The sequence below is a fragment of the Erithacus rubecula genome, assembly GCF_903797595.1.
Source record: "Erithacus rubecula genome assembly, chromosome: 9".
Classification (NCBI taxonomy): Eukaryota; Metazoa; Chordata; class Aves; order Passeriformes; family Muscicapidae; genus Erithacus; species Erithacus rubecula.
The window spans coordinates 12741014-12759466 of record NC_136660.1 but is presented as its reverse complement, the minus strand read 5'-3'; the positions used below and the strand labels follow the sequence as shown (position 1 = coordinate 12759466).

Below are 18453 nucleotides of genomic sequence, written 5' to 3'. Positions count from 1 at the left end.
ATGGAAGTAAATCCATTTTTATTTGCCATTTTATCTAAAATTCTCATTTAATTCATTTGCAACAATTCATTTTCATTATTTAGCAAATACAAACTACTGGCATTGATTAACAGAAACTTCATTACAGTGGTTTGTCTAGAGAACTCAAAATATTTTCATATTGCCTAACCAGAGATTCTGTACCACTAGTGAAATAATGTGATAAACATATACAGAGGAATTCCTTTATTCATTAACAATCTCCAAAATAGACTGGAGAAATTGTTCAGGTAGCATTTTTCAAATTTTATCTGCATATAATTTGCCAAACTCAAGCTCTCTGAGCATGTCAGAGAATGAATGCCCACACTGAGCTAAGAGATGGATAGTACATAAATCATGCCTCAGTGCATCCAGATTTTTTAATAATTCAAGATAATGCCTATAATGATTGGTGGTTTAGGGACAATGTCTAACAACAAAACTAGGAGACATAATCATACCTAATCCCTTTGTCCTAGAGAGCCAGTGCACAGTGACACATGGACAATCATTACCAGGTGGTTTTTCCCCTCCACTGTGGCCTGTTTCTTTAGGTTTTTGCCTTATAATAATCATATCACTGCTGTTGCTGGATTTGACTCATAATTAACACCATCTGTGCCTAACAAAGACCTTCAATCATTCTGGTATTCAGCTGCCTGCAGAGGCCATGCATTGAGCTGCACACCCACCTGGCTTCAACTGCAGCATGCTAATGAAAGCAATGAATCTCAGCTATGGACACTTCCACAGGAAAATGTGCAGGGCAATGAAGAAAATTAAAGTCCATTGTCACAAATAAGGCTTTCTTCTGGAAATCACTTTTCACTTAAAGCAATAATGGTGTACACTTAGTACTGACTACAAGCACTAAAAATATAAAATTGCAATACTCATGACCAAAAATCTTACTTAATGATGTATCAGTTTTAAAGGGTATTGACTGAGGCTTTATGAACCACAGATTCTGTGATTTGCTGAGAATCAGCAGTAGCCACAACTGAAGTTACAATTTTGCAGCAATACTAAAAATGAAGTTACTTCAAAATAAACACTCAGAAGAAATTAATGCATTTAAGCTAAATTTTCTTGGAATCAGAAAATTACACCTATCATTCCATTTGACAAGTGAGCAGTTAATAAAACTAAGGGAAATTAAAAGTTTCTTTTTCCCTTTTTATGTAAAAAAGAGGTGCAGAGAACACATATAACTGGATTTGCTTCAGTATGAAACAAAATTTATCAGCTCACAGAAATGACTAGAAACTGATGCAGTGTTAACAAAATTGAAATTAGAAAACTATTAAAATGTTACAATGCCACCAGCAGCAAGGTGCTGTGGGAGGCTTCCCTCCTAAGAATGCAGAACAATACTGTTTTAATCCACTTGCCAAGACACAGACCATTGTAATTTTAGCAATTTCAGCAATGGTAAACAATCTAACAGCATTTCCTTGAACCAGATCCCAGAATTTTAAGTCAATTTCAACATCTCTTAGTCATGCATCATAAAAAATTAACTCTGCTGGGTACTTGGTATGAAGGAATGCTCTCGTAGCCACTTAGCGTGGCTATAATGAGTATACTAAGACAAAGTAGAACTTTATAAACATAATTAAAATATTTTTGCATGGGCCAATTTTTCTATAAGCAGAAAGGCTTGAAACAAAGTTCAGTACAATTTAAGTCCTACTTAAGTCCTTAAATATGAGGACTGAAAGGCTATGTAAAATCTGTACACACTCAAAATACTGGTAAATACATACTTCAGAGTACAGAACCATGAACTGCACAGATACACCCAGTAAAATGATACAACATAGCCCTAAAACTAGTTACTTGAGAAAAAATCTTTTACTTTTATATGTCTTGCAAATTAAAAAGAAATAATACATTCAGAAAACCAAACTGTAATCTGAAAACTACAATAAAATCAAAGCTCAAACTGAACTTTTTCTGGGAACTGATTTCTGATCCTAGAGGCACCTTCATTTTTTCTATACATCAAGCCAATGAGATCCACTCAAAATTCAGATACAGTATTGTGGATTTACAAATTAAAGAAAATTGTTGTTTCCTTGAGGGGCCATGAAACTAAGAAGGAATCGTCAAAATGTTCTGCAGATTATTCCACTTAATATGGAAAAGCTAAATGACTTGTAATGAAAATGAGATTGGTATCTAAAATCACTTGAGTGTGTTTATGTTTACATAGACTTACTGAACTATTCAGATAAATTTCATACCTCACACATGTCTGGAAAACAGGTAACACAGACTACACAAATGAAAAGATGTGAATTCTCCTGGACAGTGAAACTGTATCTGTAATAAATCTAAACAAATCATCCTCACCAGGCTTGCAGTATTTTTCTACAACATTTTGCTGAGTAAAATCAAATCTTTCAGAAGACAAAACACAGAAGCAGTAGCAAACAAGCAGGAAAGCCAAACACTATCACAAGTTATCCTCAAATGTTCCCACATTAAAAGAGATTTCATAAGGACTTGAAACTAAGTGCTGCTTTTAGGGAAAAAAGGTGTTTTTTCTACTAAAACCTTCCAAGAAAACTTGCTAATGACACTTTTCTCCTTGTGCTTCACACAGGAAACTTCTCAAACAGAATATATAGATTTCCAATGCATCCTTCCTTCCTTCCTAATTAATTCCCATGCAATGACAAGAAACCTGCATGAATTCTCCAAAACAAGAAACCAGACTTTTCATTTTGTATTGTTTTGTTAAGCAAGTTCTAGTATAGTATCTCTGACATGTTTCTAGCTATATTGCTACTAAACAAGTTGACAGAATCACCTAGGTTGGAATCATAATGACTAACTGTTAGCAGAGGTGGAGAAGATTTGCTTCACCCTAAATAATAAAGACAAGAGCCAAAAAATGAACTCAAAGGTACCACAGGAGACAGAAGATGCACAAGAAAACTGTTTTCCTGGAGGGAATCACAATCCTTTCCAAACATCATCCACATACAGAATAAAACAAAAATACAATTAGTATGTGTCTTTATATATATATATATATATTATACATATATGTAATAGAAGTTGGACCAAAGAAAGAATAATAATGCAGTAGTCAGAATGTCAGCAATAAAGTTTCAATCATGACAAGGTGGCTTAACACTTCAAGATGTTTCCATCATTCTTCTAGAATGATTTGATCAATAGTTTGTAGTGACTAGAAGTATTTATTTGTGCTCTCTCTCCTGTCATAGCACTGATTAAAGGGATATAGAGATGTGGAGGGTATGTAGGGTATTTTCTGATAGTTTTAGAAACATATACAGCTTTAAGGAAAAGTCCCTTTTGACTAAGAATAGACATATTTTTGAAAAGCATAAAAGAGATGTATATGATCAGAATTGTGCCCATTTTTGTGATGAAGTATGGTGAAGAATCTGAAGTTTGTACCAGAAACAGAATCAGTACAGAAATATCTCATAGCAACACAAAGCTACTTGTCTCTGCTGAGATGCAGGGCTAACTGCTATGGAGGATGTTGCAGGTGCACCATTTTCTGAGCTCAGATCTCTCCAAGGAGCATTGCACTGGATGTGCCATTTCAACTGGTACTCAGAGTGATGAACTGAGCAGCATAAAAATGCTCTTAGTTTACCCTCCTCTCACAGCTGTGACAACCTTCATACTTCAATTTGGGCTTCATACTACAATTAATCATGACACATGCTTGCTTGAAAAAACTTTGTGGTCTTTTCACTCTTCCTTTCAGTATCTATTGAAACAGCATTGTTTTTCCCATCTTTCTTGATGTCCCTTTGGTATGAAGTCGTGCAGGATTCCTTTGTGGACATACTATCATTGCATCTATAAACCTACAGACAGATTAAGGGTCTTGGATGAACAGATCACTGGCAAGATTATTAGACTGCTCACACTAGCACTCTTCAGCTTTGGATTGAAGACACAATTTTTGTAACTCTCAACATAAGAGCCTGTAACAGGTGAGAGTCCATGGCCCAGCAGAACACACCAGCTCTGGAATGCACTGTTAGGGGAAGCTCACCCTGGTGCACATCACCATCTCTCTGGTGGGAGCACTAGAGCTGATTTGTGTCCTCTGATCCTGAGCAAGCTGTAACCTCTGTTGTTCCAGCTGCTTTGCTGAGGATATCACAAACATTCCTCTCACTCTACCTGCATTATTTCCTGTTTGACCAAATTCTCAAAGAAATTATTTTTTCCAAGCATGAACTTGTGAATCTTAAATAGACTAATATAACACTGCATTTGATTCTGCATTGCTGAAATGGGCATCAGGTCAGCAGAATAAAATCAGAATTTTTCCATTCCGGGATATATCTGGGGTGTTTCTAACATGAATTAATCTACCAAGCATTTACAAAACAAACAAACAAACAAACAGAAGAAAAACAAGATGTGTGTGTAGAACTAAACAAGGGTAAGAGGGGAGACAGGAGGAGAAAGGGAAAAAAGAGTGTGCCAAGTACAGTATGCTAACTTCAGGTTCCTGAATTTAAACCACAGCACAAGTTAAATGCTGGCTGAAAACCAAGAGAAATGCCCAGTTAAAACACTTGTTGATCAAGCAATCAATAAGATGGTAGCAGTACATGGATTAGGTGGCCCAAAGAAAGCTCAAGTGTCCCAGAGACTCTCCCATGTTGCTAGCTTTGCTCTCCTTGAGGAAAACAATCAAAGAGTCAAGAATGAAGTGCCTAAAATTCATTACATATTCCATTAGTTTCACAAAAAAAACCCAATTACTTTGACACATAACAGTACTTGATCTGAAATTGAAACATAAATAGAGACAGGTTTTAATCTATTCCACACTTTTGACCTGGAAATACCAGGCATCCAGAAACTTTGTGATTTGCTGCAAAATGTTTTACAGAGGTCTTCAGGAAGGGACCATTTTACGTACTTCAGTGGTGTTATATTAAGGAAAAAATTGCTAAAATTAACACAAACACTCATTGCAATGTTAAGAAGGAAAACTAATTGTCCTCACTTCAAGGGAGCTCAAGACAGAAGTTGAGTTTTCCTGCCACTTGGCTCCTCTCCACAGATAAAATCTCTATCTAATATAATCTCAATTATACTTGACACATCTATGGCTTCAAACTCACACAATACAGAGCTGGCATCCATGTATCCAAGAATGGCTTTGCTGGTGCCACCACCTTCCTAAATACCAGGATGTACAGATGTCAACAGTGGAATGCCTGATTTTGAGTCACTGAATGACTGTTTTAGAACATAACTGCTACCATTACAGACAGCAGGCAGGCTCACATGGACTGACTTTGGCACATAGTCTTAATTGCTGCAGTAATGGAAAGCCTTAAACTAATTCAGAGGAAAACAGTAAGCATGCCATCATAGAACTTTAAATTGCTATAGATTCTTTAGAATATCAATCTCTCAAAAGAATTGTATTCAAGGAAGAATATTTTTTGAAGTTCCTTTTTATTTGTTTCTTCTGTGTTAGGCTACCAAGTCTGCCTGTTACAACACTGACAGTGTCCAGCTCGATGTGAACACAAGGGTGGAGTATGAACAATATCAGAATATGGTCAGAGTTACCCTTGTTTGTATCAAACCACCACATAGCCCAGTGAAACTTTCCACTGCCTGGCCCAAACCTCAGCACTGTATGGCAATGTCAGTGTAAACCCAAAGAATACTGAGATGCTTTGCAGACTATTAGTGGTTCACCTTATCTTGGTAAAACCTCTCACGCTCAGAAGCTGGAAATACAGAGATGCAAGATACAATGCTCATACTGCCTAATTCATGCAGAGGTTTTCAGAAGTGTTCTTGTCAGTCTCTCAAGATGCTTTTGATCAAGTCTTGATTTTGAAAGATTCTACACATGCATAATGAATATAAAAACTGTAATTTTGCAATAGTATGTATAATCTCCGTCCACAGAAGTAGTTTTCCTCTCCATTCTACATACCCAATGTGACTGTGTTCAATTTAGTTGATGTAATATCTCTTTTCCCATTCTTGAGTTATTTTTGTAGAACCTGTGCTATTATAAAGTTCTTTGCACTCAGGCGATGAGACCAAGCACTGATTTGAAGTAGATGAATGGAGAAATTTAGAGATGTATAATTGCTGCAGGAAAGGAGAGAAAGGAAAATGTACTGGAATACTCACTTTGATGAATCTATGAAGTATATTACAAGAGCACCAATACTAAGAGCGAAGACTAAGACAACCTACAAAAGAAAAGAAAAGAGCAATTATTTAACAACATTAACCATTTATTCTTTTTATATAAAAAAGACGACAAAAATCATAAGCAAGTTTAATTTCAGCTCTGGTTTTCTTCAGAAAATTACTCCTACTTGAACTTCAAACATTATATATTATCATAGAATGCTTTCCTGCATTGAAGAAGATACAAACAATCTGGATTTACCAGACTTATCCTCCAGGATTGCTTACTGGGGCATAAACCGAGAGTGACAACAGATTAGATTGAGCTTCTATTTTATATACACAGCTGTGAAACACACAGGAAACTCTAAGACTGCACTCCTGCCCAATGAACAGTGGATTTTCAAGCAGTTTAAAGCAATACTTTATGCAGCACATCATGAGAATTATGACTTTTGTTGACACTCTTAACTGTTAAAGCCACAAATGAGCACAGGAATAAAAGTATCTTGATTCAAAGACAGGTTTCAGATCCCTTTCTGAACTGCTGTATTATGAACAAGCCTGACTGAGGAACACAGTGCAAGGAGGGGTCACACAACATTTTCATTCTAAAGAGACTTTCTGACACAATGTAGAGGTTCCTCTACTGTCACCTCCATGCTGTAAAGGCATCATCTGAAGCAAGGTATAATAATTATTACATAACCAAATTTTGAAGCTCTGCATGTCCAATGTCAAACATGTACATAAAAATAAATAAAATATTCCAATAAAATAAATTCATTAATATATTAATACTATATAATTACTACAACTTGTTACAATAATTATTCCACTGAAAGCTTAAATTATTTTTCCTTTTATATCTTGCTGACCATAACATTTTTACTTTGTGAATGTCTGGAAAAGGGTATTTTGCCTGAGTACAAGTATCTGTTGTCTTATCTGATGCATTATCACCTGAAACAGTGAGATCTGTCCATCAAATTCAAGAACTGAAGCATGAAATTCATTGGAATACCATTTTTATTACCTAAGTCTAATATAATGTTAACATCTAGAGTTTAAATCTTCTTTCCTTGTGTACAGGTACTGCAAGGTGAAATAAACTATTAAATTCATATCAACTGGTAGGAGTGTCACCATCAAAAGGGATTATAGTGGTAAATAAAACTTATTGTTATGATTGTTATGTGAAAATATACCCCAAATTACAATTAGCAGTGAAGCCAAGGTCCATTTTTCTCTGAATTAAGAGAGTGGAAATCAAATTATTATGCACACTCTGCCCTACCTGTTGGAATACTCCAAGCTACACACAATCACAGTTTTCATCTGGATCTAATCTGCTCCATTACTTATTATAAATCAATTTCAAGGAGAGTCTTCATTTTTTTAAAAAACAGAATTTTAAGAAGTGCTGAGTGTTCTGGGAACACACAGCTTACAATTTTGGCAAAAATTATTGATTTTTCCCATACCAGTTTTAAACACTGCTATTCACTTTTAAATAAAGTCAAGCATTGGTAGTAATGTTTGATCCTGCATTCCGTGGATTCATTTCTATATTAACCCTCAAAAGCATGATTAAATATAGGTATCTTTTTAAGAAAAGGAAAACAACAATAAAAATCAAAAGAGAGGAGAGGGAGAGGAGAGAGGAGTTGCAACATTCAGTCATTGCCTTCTATCCAAAGGGGCCTTGTAGAGCAAACCCAGTATAACACTACATCAGCCTTACATTTCAGTTATATCCAGTCCTTTGTGCATCATTACTGTGCTGCTTAAATCTTACAGAGATTCTGGGTGAGACCTTCCAAAACACTTAAGGCTTTTAAGTGTTCTGTGACAGTTCATGTAGCTGCCACTAAAACACAAATACCTGTATTTTGCAAGCAGCTGCAGATGCCCATGCTATGTCAAACAGTGACATATGTATGTATGTAAGACTACAACATTCCCCTTCTGTAATACATTTATCTGATTTTAAATCAAGACTTATTTTCTCTTCTGTTGCCTTGAAACACATACCTAACATGATTCCTAACACTTCAAAGAATCACAGAAAGAGCATTAGAAGAGAACGAAGTCTAAAACTCCTTTCTTTTTCCTGCTAGCATTTTTCGTTTGCTAAGTGACAGAAGAATAGAACTGAACTTAAAACCATCAAGTGTGTGGAAAAGCAGACCCTGAACCAATCAGGTTAAAGTTATATGAAAAAAAAAAAATAAATAATAAAAAAAAGAAATAGATTTTAACAAAACCCCAAACTCTTGTATGTTATATGATAAAGTCCCAGATGCAAGTTTTTTGCTCTATTCTCATCTAAATAAAGTGGAGTGTAACCTGGTTATTCAGACCCAGGATGGCAATTACTGAGTTTGTTCTAGTATTTCCCAGATTGCCAGGGGAGATAATGTCTATTTTAGAGACCTTACTCTGCTTGAGGGGTATGACAAACACAGACCCATATCCCAAATTCACAGCAACTAAAATCTGAGGGAAGGAAAAGCACATAGGCATGTGAATTACTGCCTTTTTTCATTAACTAGGACATAGCAAGAAGCATGCTTGCTCTGTTTATTATTTCAATGTATTTGCCAAAACATTGCAATTGCTACACATCTATTATAACCTCTCTATACAGAAGGAAAGAATCCTTTAATTTATAATAGCTTGCTGTTTGTATACGATTGAGAAATGTGAACTCTCATGCTAACAGCTGCACTAAGCACTTACTAACAAATTAAAAACAAACAATCTGATTAAAGGAAAGAGAGGGCAATAAACAGCGTAGTTGCTGCATATCCCTATATCTTTCTTTAAAAAAGGAACAGAGAAAATCCAGACATGGATTTCAACAAAAGTGTAGAATGCCTTTTTGAGGTGAGGGTCAGAGAAATTGCAGATAAAACCAATTTAAGGAAAATTTAAAATGTTTTGACTGATTCCAAGAAGTTCTAGAAAAGCTTTGACTGCAGTCAAAATTTAGGCATCCATAATAAATACAAGAAGAAAAAAGAGAAAGAAAAAAAGGGGAGTTTTGATAAGGGTGTAACATCATCATAATATTGCAGGGAAGCACCAACTCTGAGAAACACTTTCCCAATTAAGCTCACCCTCCAGGCCCCAGCCCATGTAACAAAGGGAAAATCCAAGGGGTGGCACTGTTCCCCCTACAATTCCATAACAGCATTATTGGAGGAAAAAGGGAAAACAAACAGGCTGGTCAGGACAGGAGGGCTACAATAAGTAATGAAGAGCCATGAAGGGACTCTAGATCAGGAACTTCAGTCTCTCATACCCTGTAACACTTGAACATTCTGGGAAACTTGAAACAGAACTCTTTGAAGTTTCAAAGGCAAATTCTTGCTTATACAAGATTAAATTATCCAAACATAATTAATACAAAATAGCATAGAACTCAAGAGACAAAGCAGAAAATCAAAAACTAATAGTCATCTCTTTTTATTTTTGTCCAAAATTAAGTATTAAAATAGGAAGCATGCAGTGAAAAGAAAAAAACTGTAACCCCTAACACCTCAGGGCATCAGGGAGTTCTTATTTTTTCTCACAACAGTCTGTTCTGTACTGTTCTTCAAAAATGTTTCTTTCAAACTCTTATTCTATGGTTAAATTAGTCAACCCAAAGGCTACTGTAATGCTCAGACTATACTAGGTTATTAGTTGTTAATACTTGTGAAATTCACTTAGTTTTCATTTCTACATTTGCACAGTAAATTCTGCTAATAAAGTACTGTTTTATCAACTATGATTTAAAATAAAATTCCATTAGCTTTTATATTTATAATTAGTTATGTAGAACACAGATTATTTCATATGTACATAAAGCTAAAACTTCAATGATCCATTAAACTTCTGTTACATGAAAGTTTGCAGTGCTAAGATGCCAATAGCCTGATGTTTTGATCCAGCTTAGATGAAAATTCTCATGCCTTAAATATAAATCCCAAATGTCCTTTAACCATAAAATAATGCATCAATTGTAGTTCTTTTATAGACAGACAGAATTTACTTGTCCAGATTTGTTAGGAATGAGAATCTTAAAAATCTAGACACACCTGCTTCAAGGTACATTTCAGAATTTAGGAATTACTTCTAGCTTGGCAATTCTAGCATAGAATTGCAGACTCTAGGAGATGTACCCATATCTGTGCAATTATTGCAATTGAACAAAAGTAAGACCTTCTTGACCACAGAAGATCCAGAATGTCTTACCTAAAATTGCTGTCCCACTGACACCCTATATGCAAAGAGCAAAATTCAGAAATCATTTCATACAGCAAAATCATAAGCAGTAAGAAATTATGCAATGCAGCTGACACAAACTGGGCAATTAATATATCTCAGATTAATATAAATACAAATTGTTATTTACTATAAAACAATATAGATGCTTGCTCTAAAAAAATCAGGGTTCTACCTTTATTTACTGTAATACTTACTTCTTTGAGATGTTTTTATGTATATTACTTTTGAACATAAACCAGTGAACCAAAGCAGCTGCTTGATGTCAAACTACAGAATTTATGTTAGTTCATCCAACAAAATCACCCTCAGAATTTCGTGATTTGTCCAGTCAAAAAAAATAAACGTGTTCAGATTTTTATAGAAATTGGTAGTAAATTTCTGTTTAGAGGCTTTTTTTCCCACTATACCCTGCCTGAAAACCAGGAGTAAAGCAGAAGAGGATCTCTCAAGTCCATCACCAGGACCTAGGACCATGCTCTAGATGAAGTTGCACACTGACTTTTCTCTGGGCTTGAACACTGTGCCCTGCCTACACTTGTTCTGCCTTTTCTTTTCCTGGGCTCTCGTGGGCCAGCATATAAGTAACTAAAATGCCCAAGGCAGAAGTTCAGAATATCCACCATCCATTCCATAAGGTCATGAACTCCCAAGGGGTGCCTAGAACCATTCTATCTCACTTGGGTGTGCTAAATCATATTTCTTATTGATGAAATGCTCTCTTAATGTTTTCTAGCTCCAACAAGGATACTAAGAAACTGAGAAAAAATTTCATTTACCTTTTATTCAAAAAATGCAGGGGAAACAGGTTTTGCTGTTAATATATTCCCTGTGTAAGAGTCATGCTTGACAGGACATAATGCTATGACCAGGCAGCAGTGACATATGCATTGATGCTCATAAAAATACAGGCAAAGTGCAAATTCTACAGCCAGCGCCAGCTCTTGAGGACAGGGTACAGTGTCCTAACTATTAAATCTGTCTCTGTGACTTAAGTCATCCTACCACTTTGCATGCAGAAAAGGCAGGTGGTGAAGGAAAAATAACAAAAAATACTAATCTTCATTTCTACTATTTTTTCCAACTTTTGAATGAAAGCTAGGATTTAACAGCCAATTCCACAAGCAGCTAAAGCACCTGCAAGCCAAATGATGAGCAACCCCAACTTACAGGGAAGTCAGAAAAGCTTCAAGATCACTCAACTCCAAAGAGACTTTACTAACACTTAGTTTGAGCTTGAAGCAATTAAAACATTGAATCCAAACTTTGAAATTTTTATAGCCACATTAAAAACTTATCAGAAACCCAGACTTGAGAATGTTTACATGCAAGTCATTTCCTTTCAGTTACATTTTCTGATTTTGTTTTTTGTTTACTGTTATTACACAGAAAGCAGTTAACTAAAAAGTTAATTAGCTAATAAATTTTATGGCAACTAATTTAGCCATCAGCACACAATAAAAACAATACTGTCAACTTTGGCAGCTTTAAGAGATTTTTTGCTATATAAATTTTCCCCTTCAGCAAAGCTCATACAGACTTACATTTTCCAAGAAAAGTCTGAGTTTATCCCAAAGAGGAGGTGAAGGGGAGTGAGAAATGACTATCTGATAACCAGTGGGCAGTAAATTCTCAGTGAACTTCTGTCATAAAATCCATAGCAAGGATTTAATTTCAAAACCAAAAGGCAGCAAAGCAGGCCAGTGTGAGTTCTGACTGATGACCATGAGTAATCAGAAGACTTGGTTATTGTCCCTAGTCCAACCATTCTTGTGGTGACTTCAGCACATTGCTTGACCTCTCCAGGCTTCCAGTTCTCCCTCTTGCTTCCATTTGGCAGGAATGGTCCATGTCAGCACCTTAGGGAAGCCACTCTCTTCACTACAGGGGTTTGCAGTGGATCTTGGGCAGCTGAGAGCTCACCTGAGGCCACTGGAATCACCCAGAGCCCAGGCAGGACAGGGCAACAGAGGCAGCACTGCCCGTGACAGCAAAGGGGCTTTGTGCATCAGAAGGCTTTATTTAAGTAGAAAGGTGTCAATAACTCTAAGATAAGCTTTTTGCCAATTTTTTTTGAACTATCTTTTTGGTACCACTAAGTTACTACCCAGTGTAATAAGATTTTAATTTATTACTAAAACTAAAATTCTATTTTTATGGTAAATATATCTTTAAAAATACAGTTCATATTCAATGCATCTCTTTTTAAAGATTTTAACAACATTGATAACAAATACAGAAACAACATTTCTAGGAGAGACAACAGATACAGCAGAGTTACAAGGAAAAAAAAAAATCAGCTACATATTTAGTTCCCAAATATTGGATTTATGCATCAGAGCAGTAATTTGGGTGTATCTGAAAGGTACAAGTAAAAGTCATGGTAAAGGTCTGAATCACTGTGAGCTTGCCTAACTACTCATGACTGTAGTAGGTAATTTATATAATAAGTCATTGAGAATAGAGTATGGAACATCTCTGAATGAAACCACACTAAGGAGAATTAGCAAATTCAGTCTGCCCGCCACAAGCCGTGTTTTCTCTCCAATAAAAGATTCAGCTTTCTTACATAGACTTGAACGGACTACCTCTCATTTGAGCAGACTGCTTATTATAAGGAATGCTGTGAAATCAAAATTAGGGAATTATTAGAGTAGACAGACTCAGAAATATTAAAAAATCAAACCAGAAAGGACAGCCCCCCCCCCCCCCAAAAAAAACGTACTTCTATGTACTTTTCCACACACATTTCCAATCTCATTTGATGAAAAATATATTAAAAGGAAGTACTTTTGCTGTGATCTGTTCAGTACATGCTTCGATATATGTTAATATTTCAGCTTTATTTTGTTTTCTTGATACAGATTGTGGTTTTTTCCCTCAACTTGCTACTGACATATTGACAATAAAATGAAAATTTCTGTTTAATCCATAAATGTGAAAAGACTGAGATTATCTAATTAGCGAAAAAACACAAGACAAAAAGTCCCATCTGTTAATGGTGCTCTGTAGCTTGAAGTTAATTAGGTTTGCTGGGAGAGTGCCTGGCAGTATGACCAATTAAAATACATGCAACTTTTCCAATTCAATACCATCAGTCACAAAAAATAGCAATACTTTCTATCAAAATGTGTCATTGTCTAATGCTAAGTGGATGGCATTATATATCTGTAAATATCTGTGCATGAACATTAAGGGGGCTTTTCTGATCTCCAAACTAAAAGGTTCTGTCTCCTGATTACCTAGCAGCCACCTCAATTAAGGTTAAATTCACTTTGTATACTGGTATAACTCTCAGATTTCAGATTTCTAGTGGATGAGTGACTGGCTCTAGAACCACGCAGAACAAAAGCATTCTGCTGGTGACCAGCACGCACCAACTGTGGGTATCAATGCTCTCCTTTCCAAGTTCCTCACTGTCCCACTGCAGATAAGGGAATGCTATTTCAGAGAAACCAGTGATTAACTGACAATCAGATCCAGAAAAAATTAAAAACCACCAGCTCCACTGCAAAACAGTGCAAAGGCCAAAGAACCCATGCACAGGGCAGGGTCCCCATCACACACTGCACTGATCACTCACAGCCCCATGCCCAGGGCAGGGTCCCCATCACACTGCACTGATCACTCACAGCCCCATGCCCAGGGCAGGGTCCCCATCACACACTGCACTGATCACTCACAGCCCCATGCCCAGGGCAGGGTCCCCATCACACTGCACTGATCACTCACAGCCCCGTGCCCAGGGCAGGGTCCCCCTGTCACACTGCACTGATCACTCACAGCCCCGTGCCCAGGGCAGGGTCCCCATCACACTGCACTGATCACTCACAGCCCCATGCCCAGGGCAGGGTCCCCCCGTCACACTGCACTGATCACTCACAGCCCCGTGCCCAGGGCAGGGTCCCCCTGTCACACTGCACTGATCACTCACAGCCCCGTGCCCAGGGCAGGGTCCCCCTGTCACACTGCACTGATCACTCACAGCCCCATGCCCAGGGCAGGGTCCCCCTGTCACACTCACTGATCACTCACAGCCTCACGACCATTGCCCAGCCCAAGAAAACCTCTGAGTACTGTGTCCCACCTTGAAATTCCCGTGACAAAAGTGGATTTACCTCCATGAAGAATTGGAAACCAGGTAACCTCATCTTTAAGAATTTTTTATTGTATTATAACAGTATTTTGGCCTACCCCTGGCTACATGAAGTGATCAAGTTGAGATGAAAAAAAGCAAGAAGAGACTTATGTACTTTTTGGTATAGTGCCTACACAAAAAAGATCTCCACCTGTGCATGAAACATCTTGGAAAACACAGATGTGCACTAAATCCTGGAAAGAATAAAATACAAGATATTACCCCAAAATCACAGTCAAATTCTTTATAATTAATTTATAAAATAATCTAACTACATGATGGTGCAGTATCTTGGGAAAATGGAATTTTTGACTGTTGCAAAACACTCATTTGCCAACCCCCTCTTGTATCTGAAATACCACAATAAAGAATTGAAAAATCAGTAAGTTATAAAAAAAACCAAACCTGGAAAATGCTCTCTTTCTGAATTAAGCAATTGTCTATTTCTTAATTAGCATTGCTTTTTAAAATATTAAATAATATTTTATTTAAGAAAATGCAAGACAGAAAATAAATAATGGTGTTAAAAATACCAGAAAACAATAATACAGTAAACAAAATGCTGTGTCTTTAAAATGCTAAATTCAGAAAGATATTTCTGAAGTAAAGGGTTAGAGGCTAAGGAAATCACTCAAACGAGTCCTCAAGAAAAAATGTAGTCAAAAACTTGGACCTTCTGAGAATTTAAGCTTCTGCCTCCAACATTCACGGTGCTTTTGCACAATAATATACATATTAACAGTACTATTAAAGGGAGCTCAAGCTTTACTGCCATGTCATAAGGTATTACTAAAAAAAATTGATTTCTTGGTGAATGAATCACTTTAAGGATTGTATTCAATGAAATTATTTACCTTATAGATACAAATTAATACTGGATTGTATGGCAGACAAAAGGAATCCTCACATTCCTGAGTTATTTTGACATTAGTCTGATATGCAACCTACACAACAGACAGTCATGCCAATAAATGTTCAAAGAAGAATTAGAGAAAGAGGTTACTCCCCCTTTCTAAGGTTTTATAATGGAATAAATTGGTAAATTTTCAGATTTTGTGTTACTCAGATTTCCTGCTACTATTCCTAAATTTTCAATAGCAGAACTCCACCAACACAGAAACAAATACCTCCCAGTTGAACTGTTTAGGTTTTTAGTCACAAAACACACATACAGCAAAGGTAGATAAAGTTGTGGACATATTTGAAAACTTGGAATCTCTTGGCTTCAGTATAACCTAGTAAAATTTCATTCAAGAAAAAGACTGATTCAAGAATGCTGAAATCATTCAGCACACAACAGAGCATTCAAATGCTTGTCAAAGAATGTACTTTAAAACATTATGAAAACAAGACATAGAAGGGGAAAGACTCACTGCTAAATGCATCTGACAGGCTGCAAAAAGTTTGCTACTGCAGCAGTAACATCACAGCTCTCATTTTCCATGTACCATTACCTAATATGGGTTTTTCCTTAAATCTTTTGTAATATAATGTAATTGATATAATTTAGCACTTCTATTTCCAGACCAGAGTACAACAATTTCTGATATTTGCAAATACATTGTTCAACTTCTACTGTAAGTCTAGAGAAATCCATAACTATTTCATAGACTTCTAAAGAGAGGTAACCATCAACATGGTTTCTAATAGGGACCACTAAACATTCAGACATTCACAGGAGGATTTTCAGGAGCTCACTGCTCCACAAGTCATGTTGTCTGCTCAGTGATTTAGCACAGCTTTATGTCAACTATATCAGAATCTTTCTGTGACAATTAACAGATATCAAACACAGGACCATCATTGAGCAAAATGAACTAAAGGAAACTATGTTGGGGGGAAACTTGGAGATAAAGCTAAAGAGCACAGTATTTTTGAAAGTCACCTTTCTAAGCATCTTTTTCCTCCTTTTTCTCTGCCATTGTTTGTCCTTCAGTCATCTTGCCAAAATTGATAGCTTTGACTGATAGCCACAGGAAAATCTCTCTCATACCAATCTGCTCTGAAGATGGAAAAATTGACTTTTTTATCACTAGGAATAAATCTAAACCATTTAATCATCCAGCTATACATGAGAATTTGTGAATGAAGAAAGCTGCCTTTAATTAGTGTACAAAAAAACATGATAGAGAGCAAGTCAGCATTGTAAATTGTAGCACTAAGTTTTAGTCATTTTAGTCATGTAAGATGTCTGATAGTTCTAAACAAAGGCATAAACCTCAGTTTTACAGAGGGTATGTCAAAATCTAATTCTTATGAGACCGCTCAGCTTCCCACAGCAACAAAAAAATAGACAATGTGAGCTCTTTTGGTTTTTAGACTAATTTGAACTGAAAAGCTTGCCAATTAATTGACACAGTCATTGATCATGAGATGTGAATTCTCAACACAATTAGAAAATAAAGTTTAGCAACTTTTTTGGAGTTGCTAAACCTGAAGCAGATTATTCAGGGTTGTGGTGATCTGGGTTTATGGATATGTATTCACTCAGAGTAAGAAGGCCAATTTCAGTGGACTTTGGATGTAGATGGAAGAAATGTTCACACAGTGGTTTCTGCAACTTGAAAAAACATGAACATATATTTTCCTTTTATCTTAGGTAATACCTGCAAAAGCATAATTATATACTTATGGTTATTAATTATGCTTATAGGTCAAATCTTGATTCACAGTTTGGTGCAAGACTCCACTGATATGCAGACCTTGATATTTCAGAGAAAGGCAAGGAAGCCTTTGATGCCATCAATTATGATGATTTCCATACTGTTATTGCCAAGGTGATGGCATGTTGTGAATATTGCTAATATGGAATTATGATTCAACATTATGTACCAAATTATAGGAAATTCACATGGGGTACAAAAGTAAATCAGTGATTTGCATCACTAGAGACCAATGCAGAAAACAAATGATGCAGCAAGCAAATGTAAAAGCTATTTTTACACAACAAACCTTTTCTTGCACTGAATATTTTTTCTCAGTGGTAGAATGAAAAGACCAGTTTCTCTGTTAGGATGCAGAGACTGATTTATTCAGCCAACCTGCTCCCTGCAGAGGAGCTTTCCTGTTTTGCTACATACTTATAATTCTGAAATTGAAAGCTTTATTGTGAGCCTTTTTCTAGGTGGTTTGAAGATAAAATAATATAATCACATGGCCAAAAGCTTGCAGAATCAACTTCAAATGTAATTCTCTCTAACAGCCTTATATAGTACCCTTACTTTTTAAAAAATGCAGCCATGACCACTAAATATGGCCTTGAAATCAACTCTTACCTCAGCAGACCTTTTATCTTGCTAGGTACAGCATTGTCAGGTCCTTTAACTTTCACCCTCTGGTGTCATGGCTTTTGCTGGTCTTTTTATATAACATGAAGAGTTTAATTAGAAATAAAACAAACGACCTTCTGAAAATCCTCCTTTCCTTGGGGTCCACAGTATCTTTGCATTTTTACCTGGCTTTGCTAGCCTATAGTATTTCTCATCAGCATCCTTATTTTTCATATAGACACCATCTTGAGGGTAGAGACCTAGGAAATTACCTGCCTTCCTATCTGCTTTATAGGGTTACTTATAAAGGTCTAAGAATGAAAGGTCACCAAATTTCATTATGGTTTCATTATTTAAAGGCATAAAAGAGGGTGGAGAACAAGGAACACCCAACTCCAGCTTATGTTCTATCTCACAAATGTCAGCTGGTATGCAATTTTCCCCCTTTTCTGCATGCTTGCTTCTGTCTAGCTGTAGTCTCTTCTAAAGCACTTCTGAAAATCACAAAAAAAAAAAAAAAAATTGGAAAAACTACCAGGCAATCACATATTTGTTATGATGAAAGAGGTTTATAAGAGATAT

General features: G+C 36.3%; 1 protein-coding gene across 14 annotated transcripts in view; it reads right to left on the bottom strand.

Annotated features, from left to right (window-relative positions):
* KCNMA1 (potassium calcium-activated channel subfamily M alpha 1) overlaps positions 1-18453 on the bottom strand; it is a 421118-nt gene that overhangs the window by 219827 nt on the left and 182838 nt on the right. For all 14 annotated transcript variants that reach the window (XM_079312583.1, XM_079312582.1, XM_079312580.1 and 11 more), the window contains one exon: positions 6190-6251. In XM_079312583.1, coding sequence (XP_079168709.1) covers positions 6190-6251 — 62 coding nt within the window. The remainder of the gene's footprint in view (positions 1-6189; positions 6252-18453) is intronic.